The sequence below is a fragment of the Azolla caroliniana genome, unplaced genomic scaffold, assembly GCF_043228905.1.
Source record: "Azolla caroliniana isolate FFs.n. ecotype wild unplaced genomic scaffold, voAzoCaro1.0.p SCAF_1, whole genome shotgun sequence".
Lineage (NCBI taxonomy): Eukaryota > Viridiplantae > Streptophyta > Polypodiopsida > Salviniales > Salviniaceae > Azolla > Azolla caroliniana.
Window position 1 is genome coordinate 31,174,465 of NW_028230436.1, and position 15,864 is coordinate 31,190,328.

Below are 15,864 nucleotides of genomic sequence, written 5' to 3' on the forward strand. Positions count from 1 at the left end.
AATTGCCCCATATGTGTAAACAGGATTGTCAAATACAAAAGCACGAATTGTTATTTACAACTGTGAGAGTCTCTTGGCAACAAAGAATTTGAGTGGTGGAGAATGGAACATCAGAAATTCTTTATTCTCCATTTTGCTGATTTTCTTCTTATGCTCTCTTTACATGCATATCTAACATCAACTCATAGCGATGGTAATTATATTAAAAGCAAAGCATTGAAGCGGGATACAATGAAGAGATGGTATGATGAAGCTATATGTTGATGTGCTTCTTAGCAAGCAATACAATCAAGTGGTGTGTTGTTATAGGCTAACCTTACAAATAAATTCAATGGCTAATTTTAATGTTTTAAGGATACGATCGTCAAAAATTGGTTACCTTAGGAGCTGGGACAAACCCATAAAGACCTATGACATTTGAGAGTAGCCTTATATGTTTAACTATATAAAGGGAACTGGTGACCCCTTTCATTACGACATCTTGAGGAGACATTGTTGAGTCTCTATTAGAGAGGCTAAGTTCTCTTCTTTGGATTTGTGATTTCAACAACCTATATATAACATAAGGTAATATTCGATGGTATGGTTCATTGATTGTATTTTATGTTTGTCTCATCTCATATTCTTTGCTCTCTTCTTCGGATTTACTATTTCAACAACTAATATATACAATAAGGTAATATTCAATGGTATGGAACACCAATGGTATTTTATGTTTGCTCATGTCCCTAGTTCAATACATCTTTGTTACATTAAATATAACTTCTTGTAAAAACTTTGTCGGCCCTGAAGATTTGATAGTCTTCAAATTGGTAATCATATCCTAGTGGTAACTTGTTAGACTATTAGTTCTAGGTCTTGGGATCAAAACCTTGCTTTCTCGCTTCTCTATTACTAGAGAGTCCATACATGTTCTCTCAACTTGTTAGTTGCCACTTGTGTGGAATGTAGGAGTTGAACACATGACCTTCTAATCTCCATCAAAACAATAAACAGAGAGTGAAGCTCCACAATCCGTTCTGTTCTCTCGCATTCAGGTGATTGTCTGTATTAGAGACCTCATCAGAATCTTCCTTTCAACAGAAGGCCGAACCTTGTTCATCGACTAGAAGAAGAAGACGAAGACGAAGACGAAGAAGGAGAAGGAGAAGGAGAAGGTTCTTTTCCACGCTCCTCGTCATGAACATGGAGCTGCGTTTCTTCTTCATCATCGTGCTATAAAAAAGCATGGATTACGGCTTCGATGCTAGTGGTATACTTCGCTGGAAAACAGCTTAAACTTAATCGCTGCTGGTTTCTTAATTGTCAATGAAGCATGGAAGGGCATGCTTTGCATACTTTTGAATGGAATGTTTTTGCATCTCTGCTGGTTTCTTTTGTAAATTAGGAATGAAGCATGAAAGGGCATGCTTTGCATACGTTTGAATGGAAGGTTTTTGCATCGCTGTGATTTCTTTTGTAAATTGTGAATGAAGCATGGAAGGGCATGCTTTGCATACTTTCGAATGGAAGGTTTTTGCATCGTTGCGGGTTTCTTTTGTAAATTGTGAATGAAGCGTGAAAAGGCAAGCTTTGCATACTTTTGAATGCAAGGTTTTTGCATCGCTGTGATTTCTTTTGTAAATTGTGAACGAAACATGAAAGGGCATGCTTTGCATACTTTTGAATGGAAGGTTTTTGCATCGCTGTGATTTCTTTTGTAAATTGTGAATGAAGCATGAAAGGGCATGCATTGCATACTTTTTAATGGAAGGTTTTTGCACACTGAAGCCAAGAAAACTAACGACTTAAGGATGAAGATGAGATATGTATGGAATTTAGCAGTTTATTGACCTGAGTATGTTCACTCGTAAAATTTGTGATATGTTTATAGGTGCCGAAGCAAAGAAAGGTCATTTAAATGAAATACTTTAGGTATTTTACGTTGATTGAATCTATCATGTTAATTAGTTGTGAAATTTATGGCATGTTAATAGATTCCTAAACTAAGAAAGGCCATTAAAATGAACAACTTTATAATATACGAGTGGATTTCATTGATCATGTTCACTGCTTGTAAAACTTATGTTATGTGAATTGGTTGAGGAATAAAGAAATATATTATAATCACTCACTTTATTTTTATTGGTAGGTGTGACATGCTGATAGATTGCTAAAGGTAGTTATACTAAAGGAAGAACATTAAAATAAAGTACTTCATGTATGAGTGCAGATTTGAGTCTGAAGGCCAGACATTATATTCAATGTAGTAGTTTATTGAGTCGATCATGCTTGGTGGTAAGTTTATGTATACATCTATTGTCTTTGTATACGAAGAATAAGTACAGCAGAAAAATCATAGGAGCAGAAATAAAATATGTAAAGCTGACCGAGGAAATGCCAATACAAAAACCTTGCATAATCTCCACAATACTTACAAGGAAAGCCTCTTTTTTCTGAGCAGGTTCCGAGGATGATGTGACTCTTTCTCAACATGTCCGGTCTTTTGGATCTGGAAGAGTTGATGGAAGTGAAAAGGAGATTAATGGAGCTTGCCGGGGTCAGAGAAGTATAGACATACCTCTTCAAAAGCTGGAATATGATGCTTATGTTGCTGTGCTTCGGGCCTTCACAAAGCAAACTGGAGCTCTTGCTTGGGTTGTGACCTCTGCTAAAACCAAGTAGTTTGCCGTACTTGTTTGGGAAATAATCTGAAATACCAAAGTTGTTATCCATTTTACAAAATGCCCCCCTGTTTTCATTATTCTTCCAAGTGACCCTTGGTGAACTCCTGGAAGAAAGAAAGGGGAAATAGGGGATTGACTAAGGATATTTGTGGAAATAACAGAAATTCTGGAGCATGTGGGGAAACAAAGAAAAAATTGGGAGTTCTTCAGAGTTTTCCCTTTTTCTCCTAGCCTCTTTCCAGTTGATCAATGCGATGAATTTGACTTTCTTATTATAAGGTTGATATCTGGCTCAATGCTCACTGTTCAAGCTTCTTACTTTTTTTCAGGATAAATGTGAGATAATGGCAAAATTACGGGAACATTTAAGGATTACTATGGATCAACATTTAAAGATTCTGCATAGCATTGAATCTAATATTGGTCACTGTGCAAGCAGGTTAGTCTTATTGCCATGGAATTTAATTAAAACATGTACTGGTTTGTGCCCCTTTCTGTCGTTGTTTTTTTATCAACAGTATGCAAATGATGTAACAGAGAACAGAAGCCTCAGGATGATGAACATATAGGTCCTATATATGCAAGGTCATCACTGTTAGCTACAGATGTTCAACAAAGAAAGCAAAAAATTGCTGATACTTCACAGGGGTCCTTACCTCCTGCAAGAATCACTGCTCCTCCTTCCCCTTCTTCAGGCCCTGGTTTCTCTGGAAGGCGAGGTCCACCTGTTGTATCAATAAGCAACAAAAAGAACAAAGCAGGGGTATATGTTTTTTTCCATAACAGAATATTCTTTATATCTTTAAATAAATAATCATGTAATGGATCAATCTTAAATGTTCTTTGAGTTTTGCAGTTCGATGAGTATTCAAAGGCCATTTCCTCATCTGCCACTGGTTCAGCAACAATTAATTCTTTGATAGGGAGAAGAGTTCAAACACGGTGGCCTGATGATAATGCATTTTATGAAGCTCAGATTAAAGATTATAATCCTGAAAACGTGAGTGTAAACTTCTTGTTACATTCACACAAAAAGTCTCAAGCATAACTTATTCTGCTGTTCTGACTTTGTCATGTGAAAGGGATGTTTTGCTTTGCTTTTAATCTGCAATTAATAGTAAATCATATAAAATTCTTAACTTAATAAGCAATTAATTTATGAGATACTTTTATGGTTATGAGAATTTGTGGGTTAAAGACCACTTGTTCATTTAACACCTCATGTTCTTAGAATGCTTGGATGATTGTATTTATCTTCAATTGTTGGGTAAAATACAGGTTTTCTGCTATAGGTTCAATTTATTTGATGCTGCTTTACTCCAGGGTAATGTTAATGCAGAAGATAAGGACTTGAAGAACTCTAGTTCTGGATGTACTTGTGTGATCATAGTAGTGTCCAGTATTGGGAAAATAACAGATTCACAGCTATGTGCTGAATTCATTTGATATTACTTGCTTCAGGATACACATGCTCTTGTGTACAATGCTAATGCTGTTGATGAGTCCTGGGAATGGGTGAATGTCAAAGAGGTTGGATTTAAAACATCATTCGAGACCAACTCATTGATTTGTATGTGTCACTATATGCATTTCTAATTATATTTATTTTTCTGTTATTGCAATGCATGTAGTTATTATCATCAGGTGACTTGAGGTTTGTTGATGGGGTACCACCAATTTCTGCCATTGGTAAAGGATCTTTTAAGAGTGGGGTTACGGGAGGCAAGCATTCTGGAGGAAAAGACCGCAGTGGGAAGGTCAGAAGTATAAGCAAAGGAACTGCAAACTCTTTTGAGGAACCTGCTCCTTCTGTTGTCCATGGCAAGAATTGGAAAAATTCATCAATCCAGGACAAGGGATGCCAGAAAATCCAGTTGCCTTCACTTGATGCATTAATCAAACGAGTGAGTTCTGGCATCTTTCAGTTTGTTATGATGTGTGTTTACAACATCTAATGTTTCATATGCATTATATACTTTTATTCTTCTTAAACATTCTAGTGTTATCCCCTGTTTGTTAGTTTTTATCGTCTCATTTTCTGGTGCTAAAATTTTGCCGATGTTATTTCCTATTATATTGTTAAGAGAATTGCATGTATCATGTTTAAACTCTACATAGCTCTCTTTTTCTTTATGTGAGGCTACCATTAAATATGCATGCTCTCATCAGGTTGACAGAATTGCTCGGGAAGATGATCTGGCAAAAATTGAGTCTGTCAAGAGGGCTGCAAAGGTTAGTTTTTAACTTTAATCACCTCTCTTTATGGAATCGTTTGGGTAAAAGGCAACTCAGTTGAAGTAAACATTATGTAGGAGCATGAGGAAATGCTGAGGAAGGCATTGGCTGAAATTGGGGAATTTTCAGATGAGGAAGAAAGTAGTGGTAAGTACTGGGACAAACCAAGAACATGTCATAAACTGTGTATTCTATGCCCGGATGCCCTTATTGTATGTCTTGAGATTTTTTTGGTTCATCTTAAAATATGATATCTTGTTTATATGGCTCCGTTTAGCATCTGTTTGGGTGCTTGCCTTGTAAGCCATAGATATATAGCAATTCAACATCTGCTCCACTCTGCCCTCCATTGCAACATAGATAGATAAGACAGCATAAATAGATAGATGGAGATAAATCTTATCTGCTTCGAACAAGGATAAATAATTGTTTTCCTACAATCAATGTGTTAAGTAACTGTTGGCCTCAGATCTAGAATGTAAATTCTTTATTACATTAGCAATCAGGGACAATAATCCTAATATATCAATAAGGTGATTATTGTGGCTTATGTGCCTTGTAAGCCATGGATAAGACAGCAATTCAACTTCTCTCTATCCTCTCAGAGATCATGGTCATTTTCAATGTGATAAACTAGCCGATTACTATGGACATTCACATTCAGTGATCTTAGGTTTGCCTGATGCAAGCACTGTTTTTTCTTTTGAATATTTATTCTTTTCGTGCATGTCCAAGAAAGCAGAAAAATAGTATGTAGTGTTGGTTATGGTGCAGGCTGTAGAGGATCAGAGGGTGATTTTTGAGGAGGTCGACATCAGAAAAATTGTGTCACTGTTTCATGTAGAGGTGCTATTGCTGGTATATAGTAATATGGAAAGGAAATGGCAGTTTCAAATTGCATAAATTGCAGTTTGCTACTTGCATGTAAAGCTCCCTGAGCATTATTCCTGTGAATTGATGACAATTCTATTCTTATTCCAATTTTTTGGTCTTACATGCTTTACTGTGGAAAAAAATTGGGTTGTTGGCATGTATATTATTGTTATCTGCTGGCAAATGTTTTTGAAATTTCAGTTGCTCTTATCTTTGTTGTTTACAAGAAATATACACAAATAGATAATCAATCGGATAAATAAAAATAAATAAATATCACTACGGAGAACATACGATTGGAATTCATTCCTGGCAAAGCATATATGGGAGTCTTGCTGTGGATTGCCCAAGAACCTGAATAAGTGGTTTATAAAATATCCATGCATTTGACACCGATCTAATACACTGCAGCAGGAATGTAAGGTATCCTATTATGGTGGCATGGCTTTGTGCAAAACAAATGTTTTGAGTCACCAAATAATATGCTAAAAAGACCTTCGTAAACATCCATTTTTTTGTTTCTTACAAGGATTTCGAGGCCAACTTTTTCCTACAATGACTTTTTTACAGCTAGGCACATTTGTTATTGTATCGATATGATTTGTATGCATGCAAGGAATACTAAAGAAGCTAAGGATTTATTTAATATGTTCAACAAGTTTAGATAGGGGGTACACTACTAAAGCTGCTACATTTAATCACATCATTGTACATGTAAAACGTGTAGACTATTAAGTGATATAGCTATGTAGGATGTTCAGAACATAAGTTGTGTCTAGGTTGATATTTTGGATTGGTTTATTATGTATAGTGTTCTCTTATATGACGCTGATAATTGGAAAGTATTCTTTTGTGATGGAGGGCACATGATGCCAAAATATTCTTGCCAAATTGGCTTTTGAGAGTTGGCATGGCACTTTTTGATTTAGCAATCCTCTCACGCACATAGACTAAGGGATACATGAATGTTGTGTAATTGGTAATGTGAAAGTTTGCTTCTATGATGAACATTGTATAGTACATGCATGATACCTTAATGGACTACGCGATGCATGAATGTTGGCTTTTGAGAGGAAATGGACCATTTATTGATTAAACATGCCACATACAAAGAGACCAAGGGGTAAAATCAGCATTATGGGTTATTAGACCTAACCCTAAACAGGTTGCATCATTTCACTTTAGGAACATTTCATCTTGCAGTGATTATGATTGATCCTTGTTATGAGGCAAGCTCAGGTTAGTAGACATTTTTCACTATAGATTTTGTACACTTGTTGGTGTATCAACGCCCTTGATCCTTACATTACATCTAAGCAAACATGGGATATGCGGTGAACTCTCGTGTGTCCAAGTAACTTTCGTGACATGGAAACATTAATTGCATAAAATGGAAGTGCAGTTTTTAGTTTTTTGATGGTGTTCTATTCAAACCTTGTGCCCTCTTTCTACATAGGTAGTTCATCAAAGAAAACATACACGACATTCCAGCACTTGCACCTCCAGCCAGTGGTAGTGTTTTTAGTTTTTTGATGGTGTTCTATTCAAAATTTGTGCCCTCTTCCTATATAGGTAGTTCGTCCAAACAAGAAGAACATTCAAGACATTCCCGGACTTGCATATCCTGCCAGTGGTAGTCAGCGGCTCTTGTCTGTTTTGGATAGAGAGGAGACATAAGATATTCTTTGTGGGGGCAGAGTGGCAAAGAATTTCCATACTCACATGCAGCACAGTGACGGTAGCTCTTATGTTTAGTACTAAAATATCTGATTGTGTTTCATAAATTGCTCTGTGACACTCATACAATAAAGCAGTGAAGTTATTCGAAAGGCAGAGTTCTCCATAGCATGTCCATGGGAAGAGTTGGTCATTATGTAAAATTTAGCATGTAGTTCTTGTGTAGTACAGTTCATATCAGCAGGGTATAAATCCTGGAGGCTGTAGTAAAAGACCACAACAACTGGTATGCATTCTTTCAGTGGAAAAGTTCCCTATCCTCAGTATAAATATTATAAACTAGCCAGATATTCAATGATACACTATTGATTATTTTGATGACAATTAACTCGGTGGTACTTAAAATATTTGTTGTTTGGTGAATTCATACTTTGTTTTTCTTGTGAACGCTTCTATAAGCTCACAACCATAAACAGTGCAGCACTTACTGAACAATCAGCAGGCCTTTCTTTTACATTATCCTAGAGAGGAATGGCAGTATTTGCACATAAACTACTCTCTTCTTCATTCCCTTACCAATCAAGAGCATAATATGTAAGTTAAACCAAATCATAAACACATGACTCTTCTTAATTTCTACACTCCAAGTAAATTTCATGAATTTGCTTAAACATCATGAAAACAGAACAAATGACGACAGCAATAGTATGGGGTGATTGCATACATCATGAACATTACATTGTAAGCCATGAATGTAATATCAGCTGCACTGCACACTTGTGAGAGAGACTGGAACCAATCTAATAATAATAAAGATAAATTTCATGGACACTGATGAAAAGATTAGTCAGATATTTCTTTTCATACACAGTGAAACAACATTAGAAGTAAGAAAATCTTTACAAGAAAGGTGAACTATTTAGACGATAATCTCATGGTTTATCAAAATAAAATAAATGATAGTCTATACAATTTAATCAACTACCTAAAACTTCCTTATAGAAGCAGAAGAACAAAATTGCATATAAGTTTTTCATATTTTTGAATAATTTGTACCAGGAGAGCAAAATTGCATCAATTCCACATAATCCGTTTTCGCATCCGATTCGCAGCACACAATCTTCTTAAGCTTCAAACCCTGAAATTTAAACAATTTAAACCAAGTGCTGAGTTCAATGCAACCCAATTGGCCTCATTTACAAAAAACCAGTACACCCTAGCAATCCTACAAGTTCTAAGTTCATTTACTAAAAATGCGAATATACCATACTAATTCTTAGCAATCTTACTTTAAATTCAAAACTTCATCAGTGTATTCCACAAATTCAAAGCAAAAGTCTAATTAAACCTCATTTACTTAGAAATTCATTAAAAACCTTAACAAGACTAACCCATTCACCTCATCTGGTGCAGATTTTTCCATCAAGTCCAGAAATGCTAGTCTATTTTGTGGTGTTCGATTTGTTGGATCAGCCATTATAACCATTCCAGAACTGCCCACATCAACGATACAAAAAAAGAGAAGATTTTCTAAAATCTATTGAACAAACTTAGAAACCAATTTAGAATTTAGATTAACGTCCACTTAAAAAATAGACTAACAAATCTAGAATTTGTTGAGTATCCACTTAAAAAGCAAAAAAACAAATAATAAAAAAAGGATTTAGGAATTGAATTAGCATCCACTAGGTGAAGCCATTAAAAGTATATATAAGAATTACGGTACCAAAAAGAAAATGAGTAAGAATGGAATCAGCTCCGTCCTCTTAGTACTAATATATATAAGAATTACGGTACCAAAAAGAAAATAAGTAAGAATGGACATACTTGGGTTGCACTAACTTGGGTAACACCTCTGCCAGATATGAGACAGATCTTTTCTCATACAGCACATCACATGCAACAACCTGCCAAAATAAAATATTATTATCCAGATCAAATGCTATTTATGTAGCAAAAATCAACATAGTCTTCATTTCCCCAATATTTGCCGTAAACAAAAGTAAAAAAACGAGTGTAAATAGGTTGATCCAATTAAAGCATCTGAAATATCCCTCAGGGCATAAAACATTGTCTATGATAAAGAAATTGAATAAAGCTAAAATTACTATGTTGCTAAAGCTATGAACACCCTGGAGAGTGGGCCTCTCCAGAAGAGAAGACCAGAGAAAACAAAAGTGATTAATAAAGAAATTGTGTATCCTACAGTATGCAAAGAGAAAGCTATTATTTTCCCAGGGTTACAAATATCCTCGAGAATGGACAGAATTATTTTTTTAAAACTTTTTCTCATGTGGAAAATGGCAGAATTTCTCAGCTATGGCTATGAGCTATAGGTTGAGGGTTCAAGTCCCACAATCGGAAACTTGGGAACCAAGCCCCTGTTAAAAGTAGAAAAAAAAACCAAAATCATTTGTAAAGATACTAAAATAAAGTTCAATATTCAGAATTTGAGAAGCATTGTTGAAGGGTAATATTCTGAAGTGGAAAAAGAGAAGTGCAGATACAAAAATGATGAACTTCAATAATCATAAATTGATGGGCATAGTTAAAGGACAATACTCTGAAGTGGCAAAGATTATAGATTATCAATCTAAGAGAAGTGAAAATACCCAAAAGAAAAGTTCAATTTTCATAAAAACTGACAATATACCGTGTCAAACCTTTGACAAGATAACCTTGTTTCTGACCAATCAAAAACTTCTGCCCTAGCCAATACTGTTTTACTCTTCCCAGGTCCATGAAATATATCAGGACAAAGTGCCAAACCAGATGTTAAATGTTCAATATATTCACTTGTCTTATCAGTGCAAATATGTTCCATGAAGAAAGGAAGATTAGTAGTTGCGTCGGGAATATTGGCATGCACTGTGAGGAGACAACAAAGCAAAGCCAGAGGTTCCTGATCATAGAAGACCACCTGAAATTCAACAATTAACTTCAGTTATATCTGTCTCGACCTATTTGAGAAACAACCTATGTTTTAACTGCACGATAATGATTAAAGGACAGATGTGATTGCATTTACTCCAGATCATCGAAGACCACAAGCAAATCAGAGTGATACAACAACAAAAATGTACTCCTCATATATGCATACATGTCCATTTATTCCTTTAGGTAGCACATATCAGCTTCCTACTGTTTATCAACTGTTATGATGCTAGGAATATACAGAAGAGGGGGGAGACAGAGAGAGAGAGAGGGAAGGAGAGATATGCAATAGCTCATGAGATGGTGAAAAGAAGTTTCAACTCGTAAATATTGATGGATAGACCATGTTGCAGAAAGTTTTGCACTTATCTATCCATAACACAGTTTCTCTCCAATTGTTCTATCTGACAATAATTGAGTTATATTTTATACAACTAGCTTTCATGCACGTTTTTTTATTTCAAACAAGTAGAATGTTTGATTCACATATAGAATGCGCCATAAAATCATTATACTTCAGGCAATCCTGAGTCATTGGAATTTTCAATTTTATCTAGAACATTTTGTTATCTCACATGTAATCGGACAACATACCTCTTTTGCTCCAGCTAGTAAAGCTGCTAGGCCGGCTAAACCTACAACAATAAATTTAAGAAATATTTAAACACAATAAGAAATCCTGAGAGATACTAAAAATCTGGATGGCTACTACAATCAAGATTACAACAAAATCAATATATAGACTACCAAAAAAATGCTCATGAGTGCAACATATAGGCAAAATGAATCAGCAAATAAGAGAAAACTATTAGTTTCTTAAATGAACATCAGCAAGGAACTTAGAGCGGAGCTGTTGAAGAAGATGGAGGCAGCGAAACAAGATTGAGAACATCTGCGGAGTGATAGATAATTAACTACAGCTATAGATGCAGCTAGCAGAGAGATGGGGTAAGTCCATCTGAAAAAGCTACTGCCCGTTTTTACGCAATTTCTCCTCAAATAAACACAGTAAAACCATAATAAAAGCTTTCAGAAACAGTGAGAGACCAAGAAAAGAAGTTTCAAGTTTTCTGTTTTTTTGCCACCTGAAACAGAACAAGATCAGTTTGATTCCCAAGAGGAAATAGTTTACTCTAGCAATTTGATATCATAAAAACATCAAGTTGCAAGGTGGAGAATACCAATGGAACCTTGTTTTTGGGCCTTTCTACTAAAATGAAATGGCTGAAGACATTTTTATAAGACCTTCCGTTACTTTTATAAGATTCGTGATTAGTTTAATAACTTGTATGAAGTCTGCATTATAGAACTATCTTGCTTTTATATATATTGTTTATTACTTATAATATATTATAATTTATGTCATACTTGCATATACATTATTCTCACTGGACAATCTAATTATTCACAACCTGTTGACATCTTCTGGCCATCATATTGCTAACAACTTTTCGCAACCTGTCACTCACATGTTGTTGCAATCCACTATGCCCAAGAGATACTGGAAGGGTCTTCTCTGCATCATTTCTGACGACTAGGCTGACAAGGAAGGTGGTAGGTTCACCAATAAGTTGGTGTGTGAGTGCATGTACCTGTATTTGTGAAAATTAATGGGGAGGCACATGTATACCATTCCACAATTCATGTTTGCAAGAAAGTATGCAGGCATAGCACACTTTCCAAAGGGACAAATAATTGCTCATTGACAAATTTTACATACAAAAGGTAGTAAACAGCAATAAAAATGCTCATAAAAACATTGATGAATTCAGGATTTCAACATAAATACTCCCAACATGCAGCAGCAATGAAGACGGTGTATGTGTTGCCTTACCAAGTCCAGAACCCAAATCACATACACACAACTTTGCCACGTGCTGGGGATTCTTTAAGATCTGTACCCAAAATAATCATATTATTCAATCCATATGCATATTTTGGTAAAGCTGTAGAGTGAATGATCTCACAAAGTGTACAATTTTGCCAGTATATTCATCTAAATTTGGTTGTTATAGATACATATTAAAAACCAACATTTAAATATAAGTGATAAAATATGGATAAACCACCTAGATTCATTAACCTAAAGCAGCTTATGCGATATGAAAAGAACAGGATATAGGAAAAAATTCAAAAAGTATATAAGCAATGAAACTAATGTCAATCAGTTATGAATGAGAGGACAAGTAAACATATATATTCCATGTGGATATTTGTCATGGTTTCAACTTTTCTCCACATTATTCACACATGTACAACTTTTTGCCAACAATGCCTATCCAGTCATGTTTCATTGAGCCCAAATCACAATTACCCGAAATGATTTCTTCATTTAAGAAATGAAAAGTATAACGGCACAAGCATATAAATGTCTATCTAGTAAGCTCGAATATTTTGGTAGAACACAATCAAATAAATATGGCGGACAAGGTCAACAAATGCAAGCATGGCTCAGCGATGTACAGGGCTTCATTCACAAGATCTATGGTTCCATGAAAATGGATGCCCTATCATGAGGTTGCAGTGACCAGAGCAACTAAGAAATGCAGCACATCTAGCATCCACATACAAAATTGTTTCTTTTTGACACTGGTCATACCACAGGTATTTACTATTTGTGTTCTAAATTCTGATGTGTGTGTGTTTACAAAACATTAATAAGATATAGATATACATGATAATTATATTACTATTGATATATATTTTTCGAGATTTCTTTTCTTCATTCTTAAGGGACACAAAACACACTTATTGTTGCTGGATTTGTTCCACTTGCAAAATAGCATGATACAATGCGATTAAGTTTACCATTACATTATGACAACAGACCCTATTACCTAAGCATACCTCATCTGCAAGCACAATTGCAGAAGGCCAAAGCCTGCACCAATATGGATCTCCTTCTAATTTACCTATAAAGAAATATCTTTATAAGAACAAATAAGAGCTTACACTCAAGAATAGAAAAGCTGCCTAAATTGAAGGATAACAACCTAAGTCATAAAACACGTCAACTGATATGTTACCTTGCTTAATATACATGTCCAAAACTTGATCAACATCTCTTGGTTGTACAATGGCCAATTCTTTGCCTTGTATAACAACCTAAGCAACAAATCTGAAATTTAGAATTGTAAGCTATGATTTTGATATTCACCTTACATAATCACGTGCTTTAAAACTGTGAACTAACTTGATAGCGATTTGGTTGGTGGCACAAACGTTAAGAGACAAGAAACATGAAAATTACAGAATGTTAAAGAAAACTACAAGTCATGATGTCATTCAAGCTGAGTTGGCCCCAACCCCTATGATGGTAGATGTATTGTTTCTATATAATGGACCTCTTGAACCAAATCTGAACAATGCTACTTCAAAGAATCATGCAAGGAGTCCAAAGCATTGAAGGAAATTGAGAAAACAAAAGAGGACGGAGGATCACGTTACTCAGGTGATGAAGTGGTTCAAAAACAAATGCCTCAGCATCAAGAGCATGTCACCTTTTTGATACACCACATCCCTCCAAGGTATTATGAAGAGAGATATGGAAATTATATAGCCCAAAAAACTAGGATTATACGAAAAGAGTATCTCCTACAGATGGCCTACTACCAGTATCATTTCATGAGATTTTTAAGCAATCAATTCCTACAAAGATCAAGGTACATGGACATCGACATCTCCCATAATGCTTACAAATCAATAACCCAATTCATAGTTTCCTCCCATCAACTAGAGATCAAAGCAAGTCATACTTCATATACGTAGGGTCAATAGACTTTGCCAGTTATGCCAAGGAGAGGTTAAGTGAAAGTAACATTTCGTGAGCAGATGCCCAGCCAACAAACACATCATCGAGAAGCATGTTATCCTCTCCAACAAGTACATCACCCTCTGGAAAATAATGGAGATGTTGACCCATGCCACTTTGCCCAAAGCTTGCTGAAGGGTCAGCAGCATAGGAAATCAAGCTTTATATTCGCAAATGGGGCAAAGAGACAGTCACGCATCAGTGACTTCTCTCTCTCTCTCTCTCATAAGATTAGAATACATATTAAAACCGTGTGACAATAAAAAAAGAAACTTATTGTTCATACAACAGTGAGAGCATTATGAGAAGTTAAACCCACTATGACGATGTAAAACCGGCTGATATAAAGGCAAATCCTCTGGGACAAGATGCTCATGGAGCCTAGTTGCAGAACCTGCCATATAAATTATCTTTTCGACCCATGTACCTATTGTGAAACTCCATCAAACAGGAACCCAATTCTCATGCTTGAATTGTACCATATAACTACACAAATGGCTTTGGCAACTGATTACATAAGAAATCTACGCTTGGCGGCCTCCTCGATCGATGTAAATCATTTTAAATGTGTCAGCATTTTAAAGCCTCTACGGAAGGTAAATCACCCACCATTGTCTCCCAAAGAAATGCTTTCACACAAAAGTTGAGATTGACATATTGCATCCAACACTCAATGGCACCATTGTATGCATTGTGTATGTTTTATGAAAGTGATACCGTCATCACCGACACACCCCTATCAGCTTATCAAGTATTGATTTTTCACAATTAAATAGCCAATATTTCCACGATTACATACTTCATACATATCTCTTAATTCACTAGACGCCACTGTGGAATGTAGGGGTTGAACCCGTGACCTCCTGGTCTCCATTGGGCAACCTTACCAAGTGAGCTACATCCATCTGGGCTCTCTCTCTCTCTCTCTCTCTCTCTCTCTCTCTCTCTCTCTCTCCAAATTGTACATTAACAGATGACAACAAAAATTATATCTCCCTCGTTTTCCATACCTGGTCTTGTCCAAGATCGACTCTATTGGCTATTGTTGTTGCTGCTGCTGGGGTTGCGGAGGAGCAAGGAGCATGTGAAGAGGAGGAATGAAAGGAAGGTGCTGCTGCAGCGGCAGGAAACCGAAGGAAGGAAGAGTGAGTGGAAGAGAATCGACGAAGCGCCAGAGCCTGAGCTCGCAATACGTTTGCCATACTAACAAACATACATACATCCATAATCTGTTTGCCATACATACATACCATATACCATACATACATATATTAATTATAATTGTATTCTCTTTTTTGTCATGCACAACATATATAATCATATATACATACATATATACTTTCACCTATGGCTCACACAAAGCCCATTGACGTATGAATTCATATAAATTGTAGTTGTAATTCTCTTGTTTGTCATGCACAACATACATACCTTATCATACCATACCATACATATATCCTTTCAACTGGGTTCACGCAAAGCCCATTGACGTATGAATTCATATGGGCTAAGAAATAAAGAAATAAGCCTCCATTGTGGGTGGGTGTGGGTCTCCGGTGAATGGTTCACTTGACTAGCGCTATCAAAAGCTAAGTAGGGCCTCATTGGTATGTATGTATGTATATATGTGAGTGATTGGCAAGTGGGTCATTGTGTGTGTGGTGTGGT

General features: G+C 35.9%; 2 protein-coding genes across 3 annotated transcripts; one reads left to right on the forward strand and one right to left on the reverse strand.

Annotated features, from left to right (window-relative positions):
- Positions 1 to 959: 959 nt before the first annotated feature.
- Positions 960 to 5,895, forward strand: LOC147869707 (protein EMSY-LIKE 1-like). Of its 2 annotated transcripts, XM_087332244.1 has the most exons (10): positions 960 to 1,252; positions 2,444 to 2,637; positions 2,996 to 3,105; positions 3,204 to 3,429; positions 3,523 to 3,666; positions 4,128 to 4,196; positions 4,298 to 4,570; positions 4,836 to 4,898; positions 4,979 to 5,048; positions 5,676 to 5,895. In XM_087332244.1, the coding sequence occupies exons 1-10, from the start codon at positions 1,228 to 1,230 to the stop codon at positions 5,702 to 5,704; spliced, it is 1,203 nt and encodes a 400-aa protein (XP_087188370.1). In that variant the 5' UTR covers positions 960 to 1,227; the 3' UTR covers positions 5,705 to 5,895. The 2 variants fall into 2 exon arrangements, with proteins under 2 accessions (XP_087188370.1, XP_087188378.1); XM_087332252.1 differs by lacking the exon at positions 960 to 1,252 and having other exon boundaries at positions 2,523 to 2,660.
- A 2,357-nt stretch (positions 5,896 to 8,252) lies between these two features.
- Positions 8,253 to 15,426, reverse strand: LOC147869708 (uncharacterized). Its single transcript, XM_087332263.1, has 9 exons — positions 15,207 to 15,426; positions 13,412 to 13,490; positions 13,233 to 13,297; positions 12,220 to 12,280; positions 10,980 to 11,020; positions 10,105 to 10,371; positions 9,279 to 9,358; positions 8,851 to 8,944; positions 8,253 to 8,589 (listed from the first exon to the last, which is right to left on the reverse strand). Exons 1-9 carry the CDS (start codon positions 15,420 to 15,422, stop codon positions 8,485 to 8,487), a joined length of 1,008 nt encoding a protein of 335 aa, XP_087188389.1. The 5' UTR covers positions 15,423 to 15,426; the 3' UTR covers positions 8,253 to 8,484.
- Between the last annotated feature and the right edge of the window lie 438 nt (positions 15,427 to 15,864).

Excerpts from the sequence above, each read along its gene's own strand:
- LOC147869707 (XM_087332244.1), top strand. The coding sequence starts at position 1,228 with ATGGATTACGGCTTCGATGCTAGTG. Across the intron at positions 4,571-4,835 it reads TTGATGCATTAATCAAACGA|GTTGACAGAATTGCTCGGGA; the intron begins GTGAGTTCTGGC and ends TGCTCTCATCAG. Across the intron at positions 5,049-5,675 it reads AGATGAGGAAGAAAGTAGTG|GCTGTAGAGGATCAGAGGGT; the intron begins GTAAGTACTGGG and ends GTTATGGTGCAG.
- LOC147869708 (XM_087332263.1), bottom strand. The coding sequence starts at position 15,422 with ATGGATGTATGTATGTTTGTTAGTATGGCAAACGTATTGCGAGCTCAG. Across the intron at positions 10,372-10,979 it reads TACTAGCTGGAGCAAAAGAG|GTGGTCTTCTATGATCAGGA; the intron begins GTATGTTGTCCG and ends GTTGAATTTCAG. Across the intron at positions 8,945-9,278 it reads CCCAAGTTAGTGCAACCCAA|TTCTGGAATGGTTATAATGG; the intron begins GTATGTCCATTC and ends TGATGTGGGCAG.